The sequence below is a fragment of the Ornithorhynchus anatinus genome, chromosome 1 (genome assembly GCF_004115215.2).
Source record: "Ornithorhynchus anatinus isolate Pmale09 chromosome 1, mOrnAna1.pri.v4, whole genome shotgun sequence".
Classification (NCBI taxonomy): Eukaryota; Metazoa; Chordata; class Mammalia; order Monotremata; family Ornithorhynchidae; genus Ornithorhynchus; species Ornithorhynchus anatinus.
In genome coordinates, this window is record NC_041728.1 from 69,659,963 (window position 1) to 69,686,852 (window position 26,890).

Below are 26,890 nucleotides of genomic sequence, written 5' to 3' on the forward strand. Positions count from 1 at the left end.
TCATTATGAGGAAAAAGAAGATTGGGGCTCAAATAAAAAAAATTATGAGCATACTGAAACTTAAAAATGCCAAACAGTAGTGACCTGGATCTATGTAAAAATTATGCATCGGCATCATGAAGTCTTTGTTATGTTAATTCACGAACGTATTCCTATAAGTATGTGACACAACAAATGTAATTTTAATAAAAAGGTAAATTGCAGTTAGTATATTAAGACTGGGTATTAATAGATGTGATATTCTTAGGCGAACACATTATGCTAGAGACCTTTTTGACTGTTCGTGGTCCAATTGCATCTTACAAAGACTGCCCGACCTGTTGTTAAATGAAGAACTGGAGTTGCTTAGGACCTGTCCCTTAACTCCCGGAAACACTTTTTTAAAATATATCACTAATGCTCACAAATTGTTTATCTCACAGAATGGCGTTTTCAATTTAATCTTCATTTAATAATAATATGGCATTTGCTAAACACTTACTATGTGCCACGCACTGTTCTAAGCGCTGGGTAGTTACAAGGTAATCAGATTGTCCCACGTGGGGCTCACAGTCTTAATCCCCATTTTAAAGATGAGGTAACTGAAGCACAGAGAAGTTAAGTGATTTGCCCAAAGTCATACAGAGCCAGGATTAGAACCCACGGCTTCTGACTCCCAAGCCTGTGCTCTTTCCACTGAGCCACGCTACTTCTAGGCACAGCCTCTCAGGGTATGATGAGAAGTCATTCTGCCAAATTTCAGTGTAATGGCATGTATAATTATGGGACACATTTCATTATGACCACCCCAAATCGGTGTATGCGAAATTCTGAATCGGGTGGAGAGGTTACCACTGCCAAGTGAAAGAGGAAAGCTGACAGCCAGGAGACTCTGCTTTTTTGATGCCCCTTCCCTTAAAAGAAGATTCCTGGATCAGGTTGGAAATTTCAGCTTCCCTCCAGGACCTGTGTCTGGATGTGGGGCTAGCATTCCATGAAGGAAATAGTTAGGGTTTTGTTCACTGCTTTTTTATTTAGGCTTGCGTGTAACTCTCCCATTGGATGAGCTCTCAGAGTCTTAGTTTCTGAGAGAAATTAGGGCTACTATTGAGAATCAGTCTGGACCCTGTGGGTATTCAGGGTCAAGAATATGTGCTGATAAGAGTGGTAGAAGAGATCAAGGAGTAAAGAGATGAATCACCTGGGTTCTAATCCCTGCCACTTCCTTACATCTCTTTAAACTTCTTTGCCTGCCCCTTTCCCTACCCGACTGACAGTTGATTTTAATGACTGCTTCCCCCGCTCCTTGAGGATGGGGATCCTGTCGCAAATTCTGTTGTGCTCTCGTAAGCTTTTGGTCCCATGATCTGCCTAAAGGAAGTCGTCAGTAAATACCATCCGTTGACTGATTGAGGTAACTCAAGTCTGAATACCACTCACTATGCCTCAGCTCCCACTTTCTGGTTCTCTGGAACTGAAAGTATCCAGAAGATCTTGAAGAAGAAAAAGAATGTTTGACTGAGGAGCCTGCCCGTCTCAGATGATGGGGAATGCTCAGAGAGAGGGAGGAAGCAGCATGGCCTAATTTATAGAGCACGGGCCTGGGAGTCAGGAGGTCCTGGCTTCTATTTCCGACTCTTCCACTTGTCTGCTGTGTGGCCTTGGGCAAATCTCTTCACTTCTCTGGGCCTCAGTTCCCTCATCTGTAAAATGGAGATTGAGACTGTAAGCCCCATGTGGGACAGGGAATTTGTCCAACCTGATTTGCTTGTATCCACCCCAGCGCTTAGTACAGTGCCTAGCACGGAATAAGCGCTTAACCAATAACACAATTTTTTATTATTGTTATTAACTCATGTGGGGAGAGAGCTTCCTGAGTGAGTGAGGGCCTCTCAGCACCAGGTCTCGTAGAGGAGCTGGGATTGGGATGGTCCATCCTGGCCACTAGCCTTGCCCCGGTAACCACCTTGAGCCACATTATTCCGGAGGGCAGGGGAGAAGTGTCTGTCACCTGGAGGTCGGCCACGGGCCCTGAACCACCCGGTCTACCGCGGGGGGTGGTCCTTTGTTGTCCAGATTGGAGCGGCTCTGGGGGAGACTTTTGCTGCTGTGACTCAGGACAGGTGCGCCAGATTCCTGACGGTCAGAGCACTGGTCTCCTCCAAGAGGGCTCCGGTTAGCAGATTTCAGAGAGGAAATTCTTCACCTTGCTGTTGCCTGTCTAGGATCCTGCACATTCCATACATTGAAGGATGCTACTACCTTTTTTCAGAATCGGCACTACAGTTATTACCTGTTACTAACTACTGATCGTTCGTGTCATTTAAAACCCACAGCACTGCAATATCTAATTACCTTGTATCTCCCCCAGCACTTACAACAGTGCTTGGCACATAGTAATTACCTAGCAAATTCCATCATCATTATTATTATTAGCAGAGGTGTTCGTTATTTTTTTTCCCTTGAACCCAGTACATTGTACGCCGGTACAGTGGAATGTGCCAGGGATTGAGCCACTTGTGTTTTCCAATAATGTATGCAAGTGAAAAGAAATGGCAATGTGATTTTCAATTCTCTGAGATTCCAGTAGAGAAGCAGCATGGCCTAATGGATAGAGCAAGGGCCTGGGAGCCAGGGGTTGTAATCATGGCTCTGCCACTTGTTTGTTGTGTGACCTTGGGCAAGTCACTTAACTCCTGAGCCTCAGTTCCCTCATATGTAAAAATGGGGAGTAAGATTATGAGCCCTATGTGGGACAGGGACTCTGTCCAACCCTATTATCTTGTATCTACCCCAGTGCTTAGAACAGTGCCTGGAGCATAGTAAGCACTAAACAGTTACCATTATTGTTATTATTATTATTCTTGTTGTCACTCTTTGATAGTAAGAAGTGACAGTGATCACATACTTGGTTGTTTTCTTCTTCCTTTAGTTCTGGATATGGCCAGACACGTACCACTGTACAGAGCACTGCTGGAATTGCTCCGCGCCATCGCATCGTGCCCATCCATGGTGCCCCTGCTGCTGCCGCTTTCGACAGAACACGGTGACGAGGAGGAGGAACAGTCAGAATCTCAGGCATCCGTTGGTACTTTATTAGCTAAAATGAAGACCTGTGTGGATACTTACACCAACCGATTGAGGTACAGCTGTGTGGAGTGTATTTTTTCCTTGTCTTTGGGGATTTCCAGAACTCTATTTTGCTCATTACTTCTGGGTTTATTAAGTCAAATTGAATTTTGATAATGCCTGCTACTGTTCAATTAGTGTTCCACCATAAAAGTTCTGTGCATTCAAAATATTGGATTAATTTGTTTCCTCCGGTTTACTTTTGTCATGAGAGGTTAAATTTTAAGTTGAAGTAGCCCTTTGAATGTTGATAAGATTTTTCTTACTTATTTGTTGGCTTGTCATCTAGGTTACCAACAATTGGAAACTAGAGATATTTTTCCATGTTTTCAATCATTAGATTGTAGGAAAATCGATTTTAAAGCTGGTTGCCTCTGTCGATCTGGTTTTGAGAACCTTCTTTCCAACGTAGCTGCTAATCCCGACAATGTTTTCTTCCCCACTTGGATCTGCTTCTAACAGTGGGCTGGAGGTGAATTAACCCAAACAGACCACAGATAGTATCAGTGCTAAAGTTGGAGGAAGTGCTCTGCTCACAGTAAGCGCTCAATAAATATAATTGATTGGTTGATGGATTGACCCAGCCCACAAATAGGATGGATTGATCGAAGCAGCAATATTCTTCTAGGGATGAAGAGGATCCCTGAGCCCTGGTATGGAGGCTTAAGAGAATTAATTCACTCAGTTGTATTTATTGAGTACTTATTGTGTGCTGAGCTCTGAACTAAACGCTTGGGAGAGTACAGTATAACAACAAACAGGCATAACCCCTTCCCACAGTGAGCTTACAGTCTAAAGGGAAAAACTTGTCAATTCCTTCAGCGAAGAACAAACATCAAATGATATTGGAAGTTAAACTTAATTGAAAACAATGTGAAGAGCACTCTGCTAAGCACTTGGGAAATTATCATAGTTACTAGATGTGATCCCTGCCTTTAGTGAGTTTATAGTCTACCAGGGAAGATAGGCAAAATAATTTGCAGATTGAAAGAAAATGAATAAATAGGTGAATGGGTGTGAAAGAAAAATGTTGTACAGTAGTAATAATTTCCATATTTGTTATTATTCATAATAATAATAATTGTGGTATTTGTTAAGCACTTACTATGTGCCAAGCACTGTTCTAAGCACAGGGGTAGATGCAAAATAATCAGATTGGACACAGTCCCTCTCCCACATGGGGCTCACAGTCTTAATCTCCATTTTATCGATGAAGTAACAGACACAGAGAAGTGAAGTGACTTGCTCAAGGTCACACGGCAGACATGTGGTAGATGCCAGGATTAGAACCGAGGTCCTGCAACTTCTCCTGCAACTCCCAGGCAGCAGTTACTATGTCCAAGGCACTCTAATAAGCTCTGGAGTGAATGCAAACAAATTAGGTAGGACACAGGCCTGTCCCACATGGGGCTCACATTCGTAATCCTCATTTTACAGATGAGGTAACTGAGGACAAGAGAAGTGAAGTGACTTGCCTAGGGTCACACAGCAGACAAATGGTGGGCCAAAATTAGAACTCGAGGCCTTCTCACTCCCAGGCCCATGCTCTATCCAGTAGGCCACACTGCTTCAAAGTATTAAAGGTGATATGAGTATGTAGCTGGTTGTTAATGAGATAGAAGCAGGAGAAAGGAGAACTAATCAAGGAAGGGCCAGAAATGTGATTTCAGATTTGGAGGTATATGGAAACTCAGAGAAAGATAAGTGTTTGAAACTGCAGTAGTCTCATTATGGTGATGTATTAAGACAGCAGCCAGTATATTAATTCCCCTTTCCTAAGGAGCACTACAGTAAACCAGGATAGTTAAGGTCACTCCATTATATTTATTGAGCACTTAATGTGTGCAAAGCACTATACTAAGCACTTGGTAGAGTACAGTATAATGATATAGCGGATGCATTCCCTGCCCACAATGAGTTGACAGTTTAGAGGGGGAGATGTACATTAATATAAATAAATAAAATTACAGATATGTATGTAAGTGATTTGGGATGGTATAAAACTGATTGTAAAATTAAGACACTAAAAACCTCCTTGTTTCTGTGCCAAATGTATATGCAATCACAGTTCATTTTTCAAAATTCTATATTTTGCCTCGGATTCCTGAGATTTGCAGAGAATTATGGATTCACCTACATTCCATAATCAAGATTTACCGAATAGTTATTCCCACATCCATGAACCTTGAACAGTAGTTTGAACACTAGAGGCCTTTGCTAAAAATCAAATTCCTAAATATGTTATACGTGGGAAAATAAATTCATGTGCGTGGAACTTGTACCAATAAACTGCCTGCCTTATCTGCTACATTCAGAAGAGCAACACTTCCTTAGAAATCTTTGTCAAGGTAATAAACTGAGTTATTACATCACTCACTCTCAAAACACCTAAATGCGTGACTAGACCCCAGGATTAATTTTTAAAGCCTAGATTAATCTGAGTTGACCAGTCTTTTGCAGAGAAGCCAAGGGTGAATAAGTGAATCCTTCAGTGTGTATCTTTCAGGAAACAGAAGTAAGACTACTAACAGAGTTGCTCAGAAAACTTTTCAAGTTCTGTTTATAATTATATCCTTTATTAAGTGCAGAGGAGGTGCTGAGTACTGGAGGGGAAAAACAGTGTATAAAGGCAGACACAGTCTGTATCCAACATGGGAGTTCATTATCTATCAGTGGTATTTATTGAGCACTATAATAAATTCTTGGGAAGAGTTTAGTACAATAGATATAATCCTTACCCACAAGGAGTTTACTGTGAAACTGTGGGTAAATAGCTATTAAAAATTTAGAGATTTACATTAATTGTAACAGCAGTTTTAATTGTTTTGGCTATTTGATGAACATTATCGATGAAAATAGACTGGAACCAAAATAGGCCGTACAGCAAAGAGTAAAAGATTAGATTGTGCTATTATTTCAACATTGTCAAATTTACACTGAGCACGATCCAATTTACCTCAAATTTCAGCATGGGCGAATAAGTATCAGTACTGCCATCGCAAATTAAATTTGCCTTGGGAGATGTATCGTCATTCATTATTCATTTGGCACAGTGTGAAAGTAAGAATGTCATCCTCTGGCCCATACCAAGTTAAGAGTTTTAAATTAGTGTGCACTTTGCTGTCTCTTCTAATGGTGTGCCATCGAAATGTGGGAAAATTTTCCCTAAAATGTCAGTATTTTAAACTTGACCTGTCAATCTTCCTCTTTTTTTTTTTGACATTTATTTAACTAAGTCTAACATCCTGAATTATTTTCCAGCTTGGTTTTCTCTCCACTTTCCCTTTACCTCCCAAGAAATCATAAGTGGGAAATTAGTCTGATAATCCATAACCCCAGCAGCATCATTTTTTTGTGGTTGTTGTTAGAGAAGCAGCAATGCCTAGCGGAAAGAACCCAGGCCTGCGAGTCAAAGGGCCTGGGTTCTAATTTCGACTAATTCCTCTTGCCTGCTGGGCAACTCACTTTTACTGTGCCTCAGTTACCTTACCTGTAAAATGGGGATGAGATGTCTGTTCTCCTCACTAAGTGAACTGGGCTCCAAGTGGGGACAGGGACTGTGTCCAACCTGGTTAACTTTTATCTACCCCAGCATCAATACAGTGCTTGGCACTATAAGCATGTAACAAATGTCATTATTATTATCATTTATTATTATTATTATTATTATTATTATTAAGAAGCAGTATGGCTTAGTGGAAAGAACATGGGCCTGTGAGTTAGACAACTCACATTCTCATCCCGGCTCTGCCACTTACCTGCCATGTGACCATGGGTGAATCACTTCACTTTGCTGTGCCTCCATTCATTTTCTGCAAAATGGAGATTTAATACCTGTTCTCCCTCCTATTTAGACAGTGAGCTCCATGATGGACCTGATTACCTCGTATCTGCCCCAGTGCTTAATACAGCACTTGTTGCATATTAGGTGCTTAACAAATATTATCATTATCCAAATGTATTGTCAATTTGAGAGCAATCTCACAAATCTTTGGACCTAACAGTGGTGCAGTTGATAAAAGCGGGATCACAGTTAGAAAAGCTAAATAAGCATTCGTCTAATTTAAATTCAATAGCCTGGAAAATATTAACTTGCTCTGCATTTTTAGTAGATTCCAGGGCAATGTTCTCATTAAACTCTTCTCTGTAATTAGTATGCAGAAGATCTACCTTCTCTAGAGGCTGTTCTGTTCTGAATTTTGAATCTAATCTACTTCCTTATCCAGCATCCTTTTCTTGCATAATGACTGCAGGATCCCTTGTATCCTCTGTACCCTGTCCACAGAATTCTTTCTTTGAGTTCCAGTTCTTGTGACTAAAAAACATCGCACTGGCCTTCTGGCCTTCAGCGATTCTATCCAACGGGGTTTTAGTGATTTTTGTGCCTGATCGCTAGTATTTCGGCTATGTATCTTAATGATTTCTCTCTCCGCCTGCTTTGTTGATTGAATGTATACTCTGTGGGGCTGAAATGAACACCATGTTTAAGGACACCAGCCTCCAACCAGCTAGTTGCTCTGATCTTCTGTCAAAGTGCATTTTTACAGTACTGAGACATCATTTTCCAAGAGATGTGAAAACCTGATCATTAAAGATTTGGACTCATTCCCTTTGTACCAGAAAGCCAAGATTGGATTCTGACGTTATTGCTCTCGTGTCTGTTTATAAGGCCTTTAGGAAAAGATGCCTTAATTTGACATTCATCTTTCTGAGTAGTTCATATGAAATGGTAGATGTAGGATGCCAAAGAATACAGATCTGTGGTGCTCTAATTCATACAAAAACTATTTTTCACGGGTCTCTGTAATTTTGCCCTTGCTGAAATAGTCAAATGCTTTCCATAGTATGCACTGCTGTGTTCCAACCCATCACTCTAGATTCATTCCTCAGTTGTTTTTTAAACTAGCCTGATTTTAGTGCTGACCAACATCTGGATTTGTTTTGAATGTGTATATGAATACAGTAAATATCCATTCTGCTAGCCTATATACCATCTTGTGTACCCTTGTTTTTGGTAGTGAAGACAATGTCATATAAATTTAAAACTCCTTATTTCCCTGTACACATTGATAATGCTGCAGAGGTCCCACATAAGAGGTGAACGTGAAGGAAATGATTGCATCTATTTCAAAAGATCCTGTACGTACCTGTTTTGACTGGAATTTTAACAGGTTGGAAGAGCAACAGACAAAATAAAAAAATATCTATTTGCTCCAGCATATTCCATAGGAGGATTATCTATTTCAGAAGATTTTTATATTTGAGAAATGGAGTGGGTGACTTTTTACGTTTTACTAGCCTTTCTTGGGCCAGCTGAGATTAGAGCAACGTTTCTGGGGACAGTCTTCTCAAATGATGAAATCAGACATGAAGAAGAAACCCACCAAGGATTATATTTCATTCATTTTTAAAGCCCTTTAAATCGATCAGTTTAGCTCTCACAGCTAAACTAGAAATTCACGTAAGGAAACAGAGGTATTCAAGTAAAATAAACTAGCCCAAGATGTATGGTCAGCTTTCAATTTCTCAATTATTAGACCATAATTCAGTTACGTTACAATGGGAAAAGTTCCTAGACCAGTCCATTAGAATTGGAGAGATCAGATATTTCACTGTCAAAGATGATAGTTTATCAAAATGGTGGTGGTTGTTTGAATCCCTTCTCTTCTTGGACTTCATTAAAACAGAGTACTCATTCATTCATTCAGTCATATTTATTGAGCGCTTACTGTGTGCAGAGCACTATACCAAGCACTTGGAAAGTACAATTTGGACAAAAGTACAACTCATCACACTTTTGAAGTCCTGGAAATCTATTACTACTAAATAATCCTTTGCTTATTCCTAAACTATGCCATAATGTAATAATATTTGCAAAATTGATCTTTTAACTGCAAGATGTTACCACGATTAGTACTCAGTGATATCTTCATTCTCTTCAGCATAGCGACGTGGTTTTGGTCAAAATATCAGAAATTTGCAAATATTCAGTTCTAGGTGACTTTAAAAGTAGCTTCCTTGTTCATGATATTCAACCCCTTAGAGACTGCTGAACTGTACTAGCTCAGCAGGCAATTCAGGAAGTGATTCATCCAGCTCTGCAGTCCTAAGCTAAGTTCTCTTCGAACTAGTCGATAAGATTAACTATTTAAAGTTAACTAACGACTTTGTTGATGTAGCAGAGTGCAAAATAGAATCTGATTCTACAGCATTGTTTTGCATGTCTGATACTGTTAAGATGTAGGCTTACTTTCCATTAAAGACAAAACTACATAGTGGATGGTGACCATCCGTCCAAATCTGTAACTCCAAGGGGACTCAGAGTAGAAGCCTCCTTTTAATGTAGAGCAGAGGAAGGAAGTTCCAGACTGGAGACTGGATGTGGGCGAGAGGTCAGCGGTGAGATAGAGCTATGGTGAGGAGGTTGGCATCAGAGGAGTGAAGTGTACTGGCTGGGTTAAAGTAGGAGAGTAGCGAGGTGAGATTGGAGTGCTTTAAAGCTGATGGTAAGGAGTTTCTGTCACCTACTGTAATGTCTGACACCGCCACCCCCCATAAAATCGCAAACTTCTTTGAGGCAGAGATCACATCTCCTAACTCTGTCGTACTTTCCCAAATGCTTAGTTCAGTGCTCTGCAAACATAGCACTCAATAATTGCCACCGGCGATTATGTTATCCTGCTGGAATAGGAATGTATTGCTGTGACTTCGCCGGCAACATCAGAAAATGTGTATTCAGTCCTTTTGTTTTCCTGGGAGAGTTTATTGCCAGCTTGGATATATAAAGACTTTTTTCTCTGACAACTGGTCTGAGTAATGTGATACATTTGCCTTCTCCCAAATTAGCAGAATTAATTTCCAGATCTCCTTTAGGGAGATCTGGAAAAAGTTGACAAATACACCACCATCACCGCCCTTAAAACAGATCTTCAGTAGCTCGCTTGTGTCGGTCTGGTGAGCCGAGTTCATGATGCTGACCCTGAAAGGGGTAGGGGATGAATTTAGGGATTATGGAGTGAAAAAATGCCTTTTATCCTTCGGTTTTTATTCTCTCATTCATTATTTCAAACTATAAAACTAACCTCAGATTTTTCTCTGTAACCCACAATTTTGTACCAAGCTGGGGCAAATTTGAATTCCTCCTTTTGTTAAATGGGCATATGATGTTGAAATCGTAATTCACTGTTTTTAATTTATTACAGAGGGAGAAAATTTGCCGATCAGTGGCTTATTGCATGTGCATTTCGAACATCTGGATAAGATCTTTGAAATACAGACAATGACCACTTTCAGTATAATAAATTTGTATTCCTACTGTGAAAGCCATACTTGGATTTGTGGCGATGGATCCTATTGGGTCAAAGGTTTTTCACCATGCATTACTGGCAGGGGCAAATTCGGTGAGCTGAAACTTGGGTGTTTTATTCCGCCGGAGAATGACTTTGGGACCTTGGACAAACAGTGAAATTCAGTTTGCTGCTTCAGTCTTGTTGCCTGTGAAAAAACGACAGGCAGGAGCTGACTCTAACTAGTCAAAAAATTGAGCTTAGTTCCTGAATGTTTCAGTTGGCTTCCCTTGGTGGTTAACCAGTTGCATGACTATCTCTCACATGACTGTGTATGTGCGTGCATATACACACATACATACATGCTTCCGAGTAACAGCTGTATTTCTGGGGTCCTCTAAAATAAAAGCATGCCTTCAAAGTGTCTTAGCAAAATGCGTTTAAAAGCAATATTAAACCGATATTAAGCTCCATTGAATATTCAGATCTATTTTTTTAAGTCCTCTAAGAAAACAGAAACTGAATTAGAAAACAGTTTACCATCTGTAAAATGAATCTGGGATTCTCACACTGTGCAGCTGATGCAACTGTCTCACGCCTTTGTTGTTTGTAATGACATTCAAAGGTAAGGCTCAGCTGTAATTAGAGATGCTGTGGCCCTTTTCACAGCTTCACGATCCTGGCCAACTACCATTTTCTGTGATTACATTCTGCCTGCCTAAAGTTCCCCGTGTGATTTCAATTAAGATAGCTTATCGTGGGCAGGGAATGTGTCTACCAACTCCATTGTATTGTACTCTCCCAAGTGCTTAGTATAGTGCTCTGCACTCATAAGAGCACAATAAAAATGCTATTCATCGATTGATTGCTCTGGCCTGACCTCTGGGAAAGGGGAAATTTGTGGTGAGAGGAATCAGCACTCCAGTCCCCATTCCCTGGCATTACCCTGCAGCCTCTCTCAGCCTCCTTAGCCCATTGTAGAGAGGCGAGCCCCTGAGACGAAGGAGCCTAAACATTCTGGGAGAGCATCCCACCTGCTCACCTTGCACTCAGTGCTGGAAATAACTGAAAAGCACCCCACTTCTACCTGTGCTCCTCACGGGTCAGATTTCTCTCAGAGTAGTCTTCCCCGTTCAGTTAGTGGGGGACGGCTGGCGAACGGCCTTGCCTTTGAGACGGTTGGGCTGCTTACTTTTTGCAACTAGCATGGACTACTGCACTTTCCGCCCACGGTGTAGAAAATGCATAATGATAAAGAAATCATTTGACATTCATGTTATTTTTTATTATGGTATTTGTTAAGCATTTACAATGTGCCAGGCACTGTTCAAAGCGCTGGGGTGGGTACAAGATAATCAGGTTGGGCACAGTTCCTATCCCACATAGGGCTCACAATCTTAACCTCCATTTTACAGATGAAGTAACTAAGGCAGGGAGAAGTTAAGTGACTTGCCCAAGGTCACACAGCAGAGGAGTGGCAGATCTGGGATTAGAACCCATGACCTTCTGACTCCCAGGCCTGTGCTCTATCCAGTAGACCATGCTGCTGCTCATCCTTTTAAAATCTGTTTGTCAAAAAGTCTTTGGATCTGAATCTGCATCTCTCTAGAGTGTAAACCCCCTTCCCTAAATCTTGAAAGAAACCTGATTTGCTCTGTTACCAAAAAGACAACTTCTTTTGTCTTTGTGAATTATTACCCAAATGCCCTTCCTTTTATTCCAGTTTAACATTAGGAGCAGAGCGAATTCAAAAACTTAATGTCGCGTGGACATTTTCAATACAGTTTTCTGCTAGCTCTACTAATTGTGAGGAGCAGTGAATTAACTGCTTTGGGGCATCACAAAGGAGAAAACACTACACATTGTTCCTGCTCTTGCCATACAGTCAATCTACTGGTAGGGGGAGGGGGATATCAAAAGTTGGAAAGTAATACAATAATCTAAAAAGGAAGTGGACAATATAAGTAATCTGAGGTACTGGCAGGGCAAATGGATCATTCACAGAGATAAACATGGGCCCTTTGAGGGATGGGAAGCAAGAGGGAGTGGAATGCTTGGCCAAGTGGGTTAATCATGGAAGAAAGGGTGTAATTTTGATGGTGGAAAGGGGTGTATTTTGAGGGGCCTCTGCGTGGCTGACTCCCCCAAAAAACATTCAGGACTTAAGTTTGAAACTGTCCATGTTAAAGCCCATCAAAGATCATTCACTGTTTTTAGTGAATCAGTCCTCCCCCCTAACTCCAGTATAGATGGGGAATGAAATCTCAGATCTTTGTACTTTCGTAGCTGTTTAGAAACCACAGAAGAGAAGTGGGTAGTTGGAAAAGACCTGCACAGATTCATTAAAAAATATACTTTGACAGCAAGAGAAATAACAGTTCAATCAGTTAGTCATATTTATTGAGTAGGTACCCTGTGCCTGAGATTGAGGTGCAATGAATAGGTTGGATTGTAGTAGAAAATCAGTGAGGTAAGATAGTGTTAGGGTTAGAGGAGCGAAGTGAGCATGCTGGATTATAGTAGAAAATCAGTGAGGTAAAATAGGTTTAGAGTTAAGGAGATTGAGTGCTTCAAAGCCAATAGTAAGGAGTTTCAGTTTGATGTGGTGAAGGAATTATTCTCGGACTCCTCCCTGCTCTGGCCAGCACCATTCTTGGTTAAAACAGCATTTCAGCCACCCATTTGCCATCTGCTCCATTTTCACCCTGGTCATTCAGTTCGTCAGACACTTTTTTTTTATGGTGCTTGTTAGGCACTTAGCCTCTGTTTTGGGGGTGCCCCACTCCCTCATATAAATTGTATCTTGCTTTGAAACATCATCTTTTTACAGCAGTAATTCACAGAGAATTCAATCATTGGATGAATTCAAACTTCGAATAAATAAGCAAAGGTACCTCTCTCCAAATATTCTCTGTCTCCAAGAGCTCATAAAGAGTTGTGTTTATAATTTATGAATCCTCCAAACCTAAAGCCTTTCCTCTTCTGGTTGCTTGATTGCTTTTACCAGTTTTGGTATTTGGCAACGTAGTCTGCTTGTAGCCTCTAGTTGGGAATCTTAATTTCATATGGGGGAGAGAAGATGTGGAAATGGGTGGGCCTGCCTTGCCACCATTAGAAATAATAATAATGATAGTAATAATAATGGTATTGGTTAAGCATTTACTGTGGGCCAAACACTGTACTAAGCCTTGGGGTAGATACAAGATAAACAGATTGGATCTAGTCCCTGTCCCAAATGGAGCTCTCAGTTAAGAGGAAAAGAGAAGAGGTATTGAATCCCCATTTTACAGATGAAATAACTGAGGCACAGAGAAGTTAAGCGACGTGACCGAAGTCACACAGCAGGCAGTTGGCAGCACCAGGGTTAGATCCCGGGTCCCCCGTCTCCCAGTGACAGGACTGCATAGCTGATCTGAGGGCCAGCGGTGACGCCCCAAGTCAAATGAACATAAACAGAGAAGTTTGGAACAGATTCAAATGCCCGTCCATTACCCAACTAATCCCATTTCAAATCCTAGGAACTAGGGTGCTGCTTAACCAACATTGACTCTGTACTAAATTGGAAATGCGCCTTCAGGTGGACCGTGATTTTGCATGTAGCTTACTGCTGCTCAAATCCAGGACTGCAGCATTCATCAGCACGAAGCAGACAGGCAGTGCCCCACAGGAGGGAAGTCTGAGCAACTTTCAGTCCCACCTGGGCTCCCATTCCATCCATCCCAGTCCTGGTTCACACTGTGACACCTTGTGTTTGTTTTTCTTTTGTTTGTTTTGAGATCCAAGCTAGTCGGGTTCGACACAGTCCATGTCCGACATGGGGCTCACAGTCTTAATCCCCATTTTGCAGATGAGGGAACTGAGGCACGGGGAAGTGAAGTGACTTGCCTAAGGTCTCACAGTAGGCAAGTGGCCTAGCAGGGAATAGAACTCAGGTCCTTCTGACACCTAGGGCCGTGCTCTGTTCATAGGCACTGCTACTTCTCTGGTTACTGGCAAGACTCACTGCTGGGATGCATTTTTTCTGATGTAATATTCAATTAACTGTGAGCGTAAAGAAGTAGTTTCCGATACTGCTCACATCCAGCTTGTATATTTCACAGTTGGAATTTGCTCAACTCAGTGTTAGCTGAGTAGTGGGATTCACAATGTAGTGGGAATGTTTGCAGATGATTTGTGCAATAGCAACAACTTCAGTTGCTCCTTCGTTTCCTTTACGATAGGGATCACATCCAGCTTCAATGCAGGCACAGAGCGGTGGGTACCTTCTTAGTGGCCGTGTTGGATTCCTTATCTGTCACAAAGACCCACCGTCAGCTAGGTGCCCTGAACCGAAATAGTTTTTCCCCCCGAGTTCAGGATTTGAGGTGTGGCCGGTTTTTATGAGCAGGGTCTACATCTGGGGAGACTGTGACCAAAAATGCTATGTTAGAGGGACTCTCGGCTGAAGCCACGGGTCAAACGGTGATTAGTTAGCTGTCAGCTGTACACAGGGAATGAAAGTGACCAGCATGATATAATGGTACTTTTTAAGCGCTTACTATGTGCAGAGCACTATTCTAAGCGCTGGGGTAGGTACAGGGTAATCAGATTGTCCCTCATGGGGCTCACATTTTTTAATCCCCATTTTTCCAGATGAGGTAACTGAGGCACAGAGAAATTAAGTGACATGCCCAAGGTCACACAGCAGACGAGTGGTGGAGCTGGGATTAGAACCCACGACCTCTGACTCCCCAGCCCGGGCTCTTTCCACAGAACCACGCACAGGCCTAGCCTTCAGAATAACTTGAGTTCTAATCCTATCTCTGCCACTTATCTTCTGTGTGACCTTCACTTCTCTGGGCCTCAGTCACCTCATCTGTAAAATGGGGATTAAGACCGTCAGCTCCATGTGGGATATGGGTTATGTCCAACCTGATTAGCTTGTATCTACCTCAGTCCCAAGTTTTGCTCTTGGTTTCAGAGTGTGTGTGACCAGTATCCATAAGGAGCTGAATCACACTGAATTTTCCTCCCATTTTAAAACATTAGTGTGTTCAAGAGAAGATTATACAGTCAAATAGAACACCATCTCCCCTCACGTTTTCCCTTACAAGATGGAGATTTATGAATTTGTGAAATAAGGGGTAATTTGGGAGTTCGTCTCAACGAATACTGTGCACCTTTGTCCTTCTTCTCCCTTCCTCTACCAGTAGTTTCCTGGGGTTTGAAAGCTGACCTCCTGGTCACGCCTGTTGCCTGTCGAGCCATTCATGAATGTGGATAGCTCTTAAACTGTGCTCACAAGAGAATCCACTACTCCTGGACAGTCCAATCGCTTTGTTCTGAGTCCTGTCTTGGTCTGGAGTTGCCCAGTAGATGGTGAAATCCCTGCTGCCGATTGTTGGTATTGGCTCTCTCCTGAACTTAGTCCATTCTGCGAGTGAGTGTTTCAGGGCAACTGTTGTCAGGAAATCATTTTTCCTCTAGAATACAAATGTCTGGAAAACACAGCATGCTGCTATTAGTGACTTTCGTGCCAAGTTCAGAGATACGAGTCACTAGATTAGATTCCAAGATCACATATTAAATTACCTTGAACCGTGTAGCAGTTTTCATTTATACACTGTTTCAAACAGTCTTAGTGCCTGAAGAATTCGATAACAAATGTATGTTTCGGGTAGCAAATAAGTAAAGGGGTCATGTTTAGGTAGATGAAATACATTGTTTTTGAGTGAGTACCTGAAGAAGTGAACAAACAGAGCCCCAAGTGAATTTTTTACTACTTTCAGTAGTAACCTGAACATTCCTATGGGAGTTGAACCTGAATGAACGGCTACTTCGGTGAGGAGAACGTACTTCTAGAAGTATTGGTATTTCGTATTCTTGAGTGAATAAGATGGTGACACCTAGGAAAATAATTTCATTGGAGTATCAGAGAGTTTAGTAGAATATGAGGGGAAATTGTTGGTGAATCTAAGGATTGTTGGTTGTTAGGATTCTTAAATCAATTATTTTGGGTAGCATAGTTGACAGTGTTAAATTAGGGCTATGGCAGTCTATATTAAGAATATTAAGAATATTAATATCCTGGTCAGAAAGGGAACAGGTCTCCAAAGCAAGAAATAGATGAGCTCTGACTAGATATTTGCAAATACAGCCTTCACCTTGTCAAACACATTTGGGATATCCACTCTGAACTTTCAATGTACTGTTTTAGCTACCCCTATTTACAGTTCGAGAAGTTACAGGTTTCAAAAACTTTCAAATAAGTCCCCTGCATAATGTGGTTACAGAAACAAGTCCATCTCAGCAACAGAGGTAGCTGGGGAAAGGCAGCCAGCTCAATACAGGATTAGAAATTTGTCTTCATTTTCCCCAGTGCTTCTCAAATCTCACCCACTGTGACGGTAGCTGGACCATCCCCAATCCCCTTATTCCATGAGTCTTTACTACCTGCAGTTTTGCCAGGCATAGGTACTTGCAGGAGCCCAGGCCCATGGATTAGCCTAAGGGAAACTGATGTGTATTTGCAGGAAGAAAAAGGTTGGGAGGGTTTTTGTTTGTGGAGGAGAGACATTGGGAAAAATCCATTGAGTTAGATTGCAACCGAGCTTTTCATCGGCATTCTTTTTTTAATGGTGCTGAATACCCATGCCCATTTTCAAAGTTCAAGGAAATATTTCTCTCCCAGGTTGGTTCTTATGTCTGTCTTAGTGAGAATAATTTGATGAATTTTGCAGTTTCCTCAGCGGCAAAATGGGGATTACGTACCTGGTCTTCTCCCTGTATAGACTGTGAAACCCATGTGGGACAGGGACTGTGTCTGCTAATTAAACTTGTATCTACCCCAGTGCTGAACACAGTATTTGACACCTACTAAAGGCTTAAATACCATAAATTTTTTTTTAAAAAAAGGACTCCTTGGTGATGATAAATGACAATCGTGTCACTCGTTCCCTGACTGGCTGGGTCAAAGTAGTATTCATCTTGCTGTGGCTGAGTTTTGTCAAGTCCTGCAACTAAATATTTTCCTCTACTCTCTCTGTGTTCAAAAATCTCAGGTCCAAAAAAGATAAAGTAAAAACAGGAGTGAAACCGGATGCTTCTGATCAAGAACCTGAGGGACTTACTCTGTTGGTACCAGATATCCAAAAGACGGCTGAGATTGTTTACACTGCAACCACCAGTTTGCGCCAAGCAAATCAAGGTAATGCAGCGCAGCACTACTTAATGGACCCTCATATTAGAATAATATGCTCATTTACCCAAACATTGGTTGTCAGAAATCCAGCTTTAGAGCTTGGATTGGTTGGTTTGGCTTTATTTTCCATTATTTTTCACAAGAGAACCCGTGTACATAGAGAACATTCAAAGCTAAAAGCATGTTCTTTAATAACTTGCTCTTTTCAAATTAATTCTTAAAAATTGAAAAGGTGAGATGCCAGTGCTGTGTTACTATTTTTAGTGATCATGGGAGTTTGGTGCATGAAAAATCAATGGAGGTGTCTATGGAAAATCCTGCCAATTCTCCTCAGAAATCATTTTAAAATTGATGGGGTATTTTTAGCCCTGCCTTTAAGGGCCTGAACTGGGAATGAACGATTGCTCTCCCAAAAAAGTTTCTGAAAGCCAGAGACATCAGGAGGGGCCTGAAATGTTTGCTGAATTTTCTGGGACTCCAAAAGCTGATTGTCAAGCTTCTCAATCTTATGATGGAAAAGTGCATAATCAGCCCTTATCTGTTTTGAAATATTAAATTACAGAAAAGAAAATGGCCGAATATTCCAAGAAGGCTGCTGTGAAACCCAAACCTTTGTCCATATTAAGGTCCCTTGAAGAAAAGTATGTGGCTGTAATGAAGAAATTGCAATTTGGTAAGTAAAAAAAATCTTCATTGGGGTAGGAAAAGGTTTCACCCTGCAATTGATTTGTTTACAACTGTGTGGTTTCCTGACAATTTCCTGAGGTATTTTTTTTTCTTGGCTTACTTCAACTTTCCCTCTTCATTGGGAGGTCTGAAATAATGATGTTTATGTTTTGTGTAATATGATTTATAGTCCTTATTCTTCTCCATATTAACAGCCTGAGGTAGGGTACTGATGAGATTGCTGTTTAGACAATTGAGGAAATTGAGGAGTAGATACCACTTACTGAGTCTGAATAGTGGGATTCAAGAAAACCCAGTCTTCTAATTTATACTCATGCCCTCTAGACGCTCGCATTTGAATCTGTAATACTTTGCTTCTTTCCATAAATCAGACTGTGCTGGCACCGTTATCAGTACTGGTTGTTGAGTCCCTATTTTGTACTTTCCAATGTGCTTCATGCTGTTATTATATCCGTCATCAACCAACAGTATTTTTGAATGCTAACTCTGTGCAGAGCACTATGCTAAGCGCTTACGCATTGGGGGACAGGTGAAAACCTATGGTCGTGCCCTTGGAGTTTCCAAGATAGTAGGGGAAGGCAAGCAACCTGGAGAAGATAACCATGGGGAAATATGTTCTCCCTTAACATGGGTTTGCATTTCTCATTTCCCAACTTTATATTCCCTCACTGCCACTTCAGGACTCCTCTCCACCTCAACCCTGAACTCCTCATAGCCCCCCAGAGCGACTTTGTGCCTATCTTTATATATTTTACTACTTCCTCCTCTCTGTAATTCATCTGTGTACCTCTATCTCCAGACTGTGAGATTTATACAACACTGGAGGGCAGGATTCACGTATACTAATTTGATGGTACTGTCCCAAACACTTAGTACACTGTTCGGCACACAGTGGGCACTCTGTAAATATTATCGATCGATTGAAGGAACAGATCTGGGGGATTCAGGCGGAGCCCCTTGACCCTGATCCTGTAAGGAAGTGGTGTCGTCAGGGTGCAGCTGCGGATGCCCCATTGCAGTCAGAAGGGGACTTTTTGCTACCTTAAATGGCTGCTCGTATTTATCGATCAATCGGTGGTATTTATTGAGCACCTAACTGCTTAGAGAGTACTGTACTAAGCACTTGAGAGAGGACAATACAGTAGACTAGGTAAATATGATCCCTGGCCACAAGGAGCTTGCAATCTAGGGGTACTATTTTTACTCTTGAAAAAGTCAACCCAGTCCCATGCTTGAGGCTTTCAGCATCACGGCTGAAGTCCTGGGTTTCTTTATAGAGTCTCGCATTTTTCTTGGTGCCATAGTTGCTCACCCACACAACCATGGGAGCCAAGACCCTCGCCATATGCTCAGATGCCCTGTTTGGAGCCTGCCAGGGAATGGCAGTGAATCGGCTTCAGCAGCGTGACTTAGCGGATAGAGCAACAGGTCCGGGAGTCAGAAGGACCTGGGGTTCTAATCTTGGCTCTATCACTTGTCTGCTCTGTGACCTTGGTAGGCCACTTCACTTCTCCGGGCCCCAATCCCTTCGTCTATTAAATGGGGATCAAGACTGTGAGCCCCATGTGGGACGTGGACTGTGTCCAACCTGATTAGCTTGTGTCTACCCCAGCACTTAATACAGTGCTTGGCACAGAGTAAGTGCGTAACAGATGCCATAAAAGATAAAAAAGAAACTTTACTCCTCTCTGGCTGCAATCTGTTGCCCCCTCTAGTTTATCTGACTCTGCCATGGTCCAAAGTTGGGCACGCTTCAATTTACAGATTCATTTGATTTTGGTCATTATTGGACAGAAGCTTCTGAAAATGATTGTTCATTTTTGCAATATTGATGGAAAATATCCTGCAGCCTTCTGCAGAGAGCAAGCAAATATTTCCCCAGTTTTAGTCCTTAGATGACAGAGAAGCAGCGTGGCTTAGTGGAAAGAACACAGGCTTGGGAGTCAGAGGTCGTGGGTTCAAATCCCGGCTCTGCCACTGATCAGCTGTGTGACTTAAGGCAAGTCACTCCACTTCTCTGGGCCTCAGTTACCTCATCTATAAAATGAGGATTATGATTGTGAACCCCATGTGGAACAACTTAATTACCTAATTAACTTTGTATATTTGGAATTTATCCCGAATCTTGGTTTGTTTCTGCCTCTTAATGCATTCGTTTTTGGTGGTTTTTTTTCCTCCAGACACTTTTGAAATGGTTTCCGAAGATGACGATGGAAAACTAGGTTTTAAAGTCAATTACCACTACATGTCTCAGGTTAAAAATGCGAGTGATGCGAACAGTGCTGCCAGAGCCCGGCGCCTAGCCCAGGAAGCTGTGACCCTTTCCACGTCACTGCCACTGTCCTCGTCTTCCAGCGTCTTTGTCCGCTGCGATGAAGAGCGACTTGACATCATGAAGGTAGGAAGCGGAGCTACTTCTGGCAGCTTCGTAAGAATTCCTATGGTGCCAAGCGGAAAGAGTCCTGGCCTGAAAGCCGGGGAACCTGGGTTCTGATCCCGGCTCCGCCGCTTGCCTGCTGTGTGACCTTGGGCAAGACACTTCCCCTTTCTGTGCCTCAGCTCATCTGTAAAATGAGAATAAAATACTCGTTCTCCCTCCTAGTTAAACCGTGAGCCCCAGGGTGGGACAGAGACTGTGTTCCACCTAATTATCCGTATCCCCGGAACTGTTTAGTACGGTGCTTGCACATAGCAAGTGCTTAATAAATGCCACAGTTATTATTGCTACTATTAGCACTAATTAGGTTGTTTTTTAGGTACACCACACTCGGGCCTAATTAAAGTTTCTCAATTAATTAAAAAGTCCCTGCTGCCCAGATCATTTTTCTACAAAAAGGTTTAGTCGCATTCTCCCCACTCCTCAAGAACTTCCACCTCTGCAGCGAGTGGAAACTCCTTACAATCGGCTTTAAAGCCTTCAATTGCTCCTATTGCGTTATAGCCTATGTATTGCCAGGCATCTGGGAGTCTTTTGACTTTCTTCACAAGTTGGTATATTGTATATTTCCTTAATGAGTTAGTGGCATTTGGTTAGCTCTCACAGTTTGCAGAGTACTATACTAAGCACTTGGGAGAGAAAGTAGAGTTGGTAGGCATGATCCCTGCCTTCTAGGAGCCCTCTAGTGCTCTCTTTCAAACCCAGTCCTCTCCCATTCTTTCCCATCACTGTAGACAATACCACTATCTTCCCCTATCTCACGAGCCCATAATCTTGGTGTTGTCCTCGACTCATCTCTCTCATTCAGTCCACATATTAAATCTGTCACCAAATCCCGTCGGTTCATAACATTGCTAAAATCCTCCCTGTCTTCTCCATTCAAACTGCTGGTATACTGATCCACGCAGTTATACGTGATACTTGATTACAGTATCAGCCTCCTTGCTGGCCTCCCTGGCTCCTTTCTCTCCCCACTCAAGTTCGTACTTCATTCTGCTGCCCAGATCATTTTTCTACAAACAGGTTTAGTCTCAGTCTTCCCATTCCTCAAGAACTTCCACCTTGCAGCAAACGGAAACCCTTTACAATCGGCTCTAAAACCCTCAACCAGCTTGCCCCCCTCCTACTAAACCTTGCTGATCTCCTGTGGCACCCCAGCCCGCACACTTTTCTCCTGTAGTGCCAGCTTGCTCACTGTGCCCCAATCTTGTCTAACTCACCACCGATCCCTTTCCCACATCCTCCCCCAGGCCAGGAACTCTCTCCCCTTCCATACACGCCAGACCACCACTGTCTCCACCTTCAAATCATCGTTAAGGTCACGTTTCCTCCAAGAGTCCTTCTTTGATTAAGTCCTCGTTTCCCTGGCTCTCTGTCCCTTCTGCATCGTCTGTACACTTGGATCTGGGACCTTTGGGCATTGGTATTCACCCCACCCTCATCCCCACAGCACTTGTGTGCCTTATCCTCAATTCCTGTATTTATATTAATGTCTATCCCCCGTAGACTGTAAGCTTGTGGGCAGGGAATGTGTCTGCCAACTCTGTTGTTTTTGTATTCTCCCAGGCGCCTAGTACAGTGCTCTGCATCTAGTTGGAGCTCAGTAAATAAATGCCATTGATTGATGATTGTTTGATCCACTGAAGCCTTAAAGAGGAGATTCAGGGACAGTCATCTGTCTTTTTGTTCAATATGATTGTAGCCCGACAGGTCATTATTGTTGCTCTGAAAATCCAAAATCAGGTTTCTCTCATCCTTGGCCATCCATGGAATTATTTCGGAGTCCTGGATCTCTATCTTGTTTATTTTTGAAATGAAAGCCATAGGTATAAGACATGGGAGATCATCCTTGCTGAGGTAGGCCCTGTGCACATCATAACTGCAGAATTTTGTGGGTTTGACATTCACCGTTAAGATTCATTCAGTAGTATTTATTGAGCGCTTCCTTTGTGCAGAGCACTGTACTAAGCACTTGGAATGTACAATTCGGCAACAGAGAGAGACAAACCTTGCCCATTGACGGGCTTACAGTCTAACCTTGGCTTCGTTCATTTGCAAAATCCTGTTTTGGAAGAAGGCTTTGGAGGAATGTCTTACTAGGAATGTTCTCTCCTAGTTCTCTAGCAAGATGTAGTAGCTCCTACAGAAGACTTTTTCTTTCTGGACAGAACCTCTCCTGGAACTGGGGGCAAAGTTCCCATCAGTGGTTAATCCATAAATCCTCAGAGCACAGGCCTGGGAGGTAGAGGATCTGGTTTCTATTCCTGGCACCGTCACTTGTCTGCTGTGTGACCGTGGGCAAGTCACTTAACTATTTTGTGCCTCAGTTCCCTCATCTGCAAAATAGGGATTCATTACCTGTTCTACTTCAAATGAAAGCCCCATATGGAACCTGATTGTCTTATATCCACCCCAGGGCTTAGTACAGTGCTTGACACGTAGTAAGCACTTAAAAATTACCACACTTATTACCACCGCTGTTCCTGGAAGCCAGGGCCATCACTACTGACTCAACACCTGAGAGTCTCTGTAAGAGAAATGCTTCATTGTCATCCTCAGCAACTTGACCAACAGTATTTCATTGTACTAAGTCCTGGCCCTGGACATTTTTTGTATTCATTCCCGTCCCACATCAATGAATCTTCGGCATCGCAAAGAAGCCTCTTGGCCTTCATGAGCCAATTACTGAGTAAGAGGAAATAGTGTGAAAATTAATTTCCTCCCTTCCTTTCCTTTGCCCCATATTTTGGAGTTCCTGGAAATGGAAAGTACCATGGAAAGTACCACTTGTAACAGTGCATCTCCAGTTTTCAGTGCAGCCAGGAGTGAGTAGGGAAACTGGCTGAGGATGGAGTCGGAAACAGATTGAATCTGAGAGGGGAGGAGAGGGGCGAGAAGAGCGTGAGGAGAATAATCATTTGTACTGATGAAATTGGACTTCCTGCTGTGGCATGTTGAGTCAGTCATTTAACCTTTCTGGGTTCACTTTCTGAACATGTAAATGAGAAATACTACCCGTTGCCCCTTATGTCATAGGGTTTTATGAGGTCATCTGAGGTCTTTGATTTGAAGGCCCCTTTGATAAAACAAAAGCACTGTAAATATTCAGGGTATTGTTATTATTGCTATTGTCATAATTATTACATATTTACTCAAAAGATTTGCGCACCCACAAAATATGTAGCAGTAAGTATGGGAATGCTTAATAGTAAAACATTCACCCAGTACAAAAATGATCACAAAGCCTCCTAGTGGGTGGTGGTTCTTTGTTCGATCGAACAATGATAGAATTGTTTCAGAGGACAGAAAAGATGCAAAAATAAATTAATTTTTTTCCTCGAACTTTAAACTGGCGATGCATTCTTAACTTCAATTTTTTTTAATCCAGCAGAAGAGTTTCCAGTGGCCATTTTAACCAGTCAAACTATTAATATGTCATCTCTTCATGCCACTAGGTTCTCATAACCGGCCCGGCAGACACTCCTTATGCAAATGGGTGTTTTGAATTTGACGTCTATTTTCCACAAGATTATCCGAATTCGCCCCCTCTTGTCAACCTGGAGACGACCGGCGGGCACAGTGTGCGGTTCAATCCAAACCTTTACAATGATGGCAAGGTAACGTTCTTGGCAACCTTCTTTAACCTGGTTGGGGGCTCTTCCCAAGTGTGCGCCTCCAGCAGGTGAGGGCTAGGTGAAATTCCAGTTACGTCCTTACACCGTTAGGGCCCATGTCGGGGACATGGGCTGACTCGGCACAGCCAATGGACTCTAGAGGAGTGGAAACATGGCGTGGGAGGAAAGAGCCCGGAGACCATAGCCCTGAGGTCCTTGTATTGGAAGCTCACAAGAATTCATTCATTCAATGGTATTTATTGAGCGCTTACTATGTGCAGGGCACTGTACTAAGCACTTGGAATGTACAAATCGGCAACAGATAGAGACAATCCCTGCCCAGTGACGGGCTCACAGTCTAATGTCAGCCTCTCCTACCCTCCCACCGGGCCCAGCAGTCCTGGCGAGGGGCCTCTGGGGGCTGGGGCTTTCTTCCCAACACCATCTGGGTTCTGCGGCCTCCTAGCCTTTGACACCCCTTGGCGCCATATTTGCACCCGTATATGACCTTGCCTCCACCTTCCTTTTCTGCCTCCATTATTCATCCCCCACCTCTGGGGCTAAGCATGTGGTCCCCAGTGATTGTGAGGTAAATAAGGAAGGTGATTGTCAAAAGGGCAGCAAAGGTCTCCTCACTTTTTTCTGCCGAGGGACTCTCCCTCACATCACCAGCATCCCCTTAGCTAACAGAGGAAAGATCCTCCCGCAACCCGAGCAGAAATGGAGGTGTCATTTCAACTCCTTTTTTCAGAGTGGGTTTTTTATGAGGAACTCCTCATCAGTCTATTGAAAGGTGTTTGCTGCCGTTTGAGGCAAGGAAACACACCGAAGGAGAAACATTGCAGTAACAAGGGGGTCTGTCTTCTAGGAAGTGGGCCGAATGACTTGGGTGAAGATGGTCTCGTCCAAACTCCCCAAGCCCCGTGACTCAGTTCTTATCCTCAAAACATCCTTTCATCTACGCTCTGAGTGGAATGATGTGTTGAGTGGAATTACTCAACATAGAATACGTGGGCCTACTGACACCCAGGGCGACCCTAAGCTCAAGGATGTGTTTCCAGGCTCACCTTTCTCTCGTCCCTTTAAAGACTCAAGTTGCTGAGTAGCCCTCCAGCAAGAAAGCACCAACCATATCTCCATCAGAGCCTCCCACCTCCACAAGGCTCCTGTCATTGTCCCTCTCTTCCCTCTTGGCCCCAACCCAGTTCTCTCCCCTCCCTGCAAACCTAACAGCCAAGCAATCTCTCCCAGAGAGCTGTTTTTGGAAAGTGTTTATCACTTTCTGTGGGAGTAAACTGCAATGCCACACAAATTTTATTTAATTTTTTTTGTCCCTATCTGAAAATGCCAATGCATTTCAACAGCCAGAGCCTCCTGGGGTTCGGTCTGGTGTGGCACATGCCGATTCTTCTGGGTTGTTGTATTTTAAGATTGGGGGCAGCTCTGCCGTGCAGTGATTTACTAAAGCTTGGTCTCTCTTCAGGTTTGTTTAAGCATATTAAATACGTGGCACGGAAGACCAGAGGAAAAATGGAATCCTCAGACATCAAGCTTTTTGCAAGTAAGTACCTTTATTCTGCCTTTTGGCTTTGTCGGAATGCCACATACAATAGGTGAGAGAAAATCTTGCTTTAGTACTACCCCTGTATTTACAGTCCAGACCTTGTTAAAGTTTAGATCCCTCTGACCTGACCGGGATACGGCATTGCGTATACCTATAGACGCACCTTTTCGCCTCTCACTTGAGGTCCCAAATGACAAAACATCGTGGCCTAGAGGCAAGGGCATGGGCCTGGGAGTCAGAGGACTGGGGTTTTAATCCCACCTCCTCCATTTGTCCGCCATGTGACCTTGGGCAAGTCACTTAGCTTCTCATTTGTAGAGTGGCGATTAAGACCATGAGCTCCACGTGAAGCATGGGCTGTGTCCAATCTGATTAGCTTGTATATGTCCCAACGCTTAGTACAGCGCCTGGCACAGAGTAAGCGCCTAATACCGTTAAAAAAAAGATAGTAGTATAAATGAACCCCATCCAAGGCTACCCAGTGCTGACCCAGCAGCTGTCGACGTAAGACTTGAAGTGCACATTGAATAGTATCAGTCCTGTCAGAGGGCAAGAGGGTAGTTTTGAAAAAGAAAGTCATGTCATTCATCAGTGGTATAAGGGAGCATAGGCTGGGATTGTTCACTCATTCATTCAGTTGTGTTTATTGAGTGATTACTGTGTGCAGAGCACTGTACCAAGTGCTTGGGAGAGTACAGAATAATAAGTAGACATATTCTCTGCCCACGGTGAGGTCCTCTAGGATGGCCAGCTATGTGCTTCCAAAGCCATGTTTAGGTGAGGTGAGCCCTTCTCCAAAGGCAATCTCATGGAAGAATCAAGTAGCTTTGAGACATTGAGGCAAGTATTAGAAGCTACTAGAGGCTTTCAAGAATAAATGGGAATTAGTAAAAATCATCTTAGCTGTATAATAAACCTGCTGCAATACTAAGTGTTCACCTGACTGGAGGTCATCCTGAACCAGTTGGAAGCCAGGGGCAGACCGGGCTCAGAGAACTTGGGGTGGATTTCTTA

At 42.8% G+C, this 26,890-nt stretch overlaps 1 protein-coding gene across 3 annotated transcripts in view; it reads left to right on the plus strand.

The window, feature by feature from the left end:
* BIRC6 (baculoviral IAP repeat containing 6) overlaps nt 1-26,890 on the plus strand; it is a 295,572-nt gene that overhangs the window by 249,249 nt on the left and 19,433 nt on the right. For all 3 annotated transcript variants that reach the window (XM_029060209.2, XM_029060223.2, XM_029060216.2), the window contains exons 66-71: nt 2,912-3,122; nt 17,435-17,580; nt 18,137-18,247; nt 20,442-20,659; nt 24,154-24,315; nt 25,796-25,873. In XM_029060209.2, coding sequence (XP_028916042.1) covers nt 2,912-3,122; nt 17,435-17,580; nt 18,137-18,247; nt 20,442-20,659; nt 24,154-24,315; nt 25,796-25,873 — 926 coding nt within the window. The remainder of the gene's footprint in view (nt 1-2,911; nt 3,123-17,434; nt 17,581-18,136; nt 18,248-20,441; nt 20,660-24,153; nt 24,316-25,795; nt 25,874-26,890) is intronic.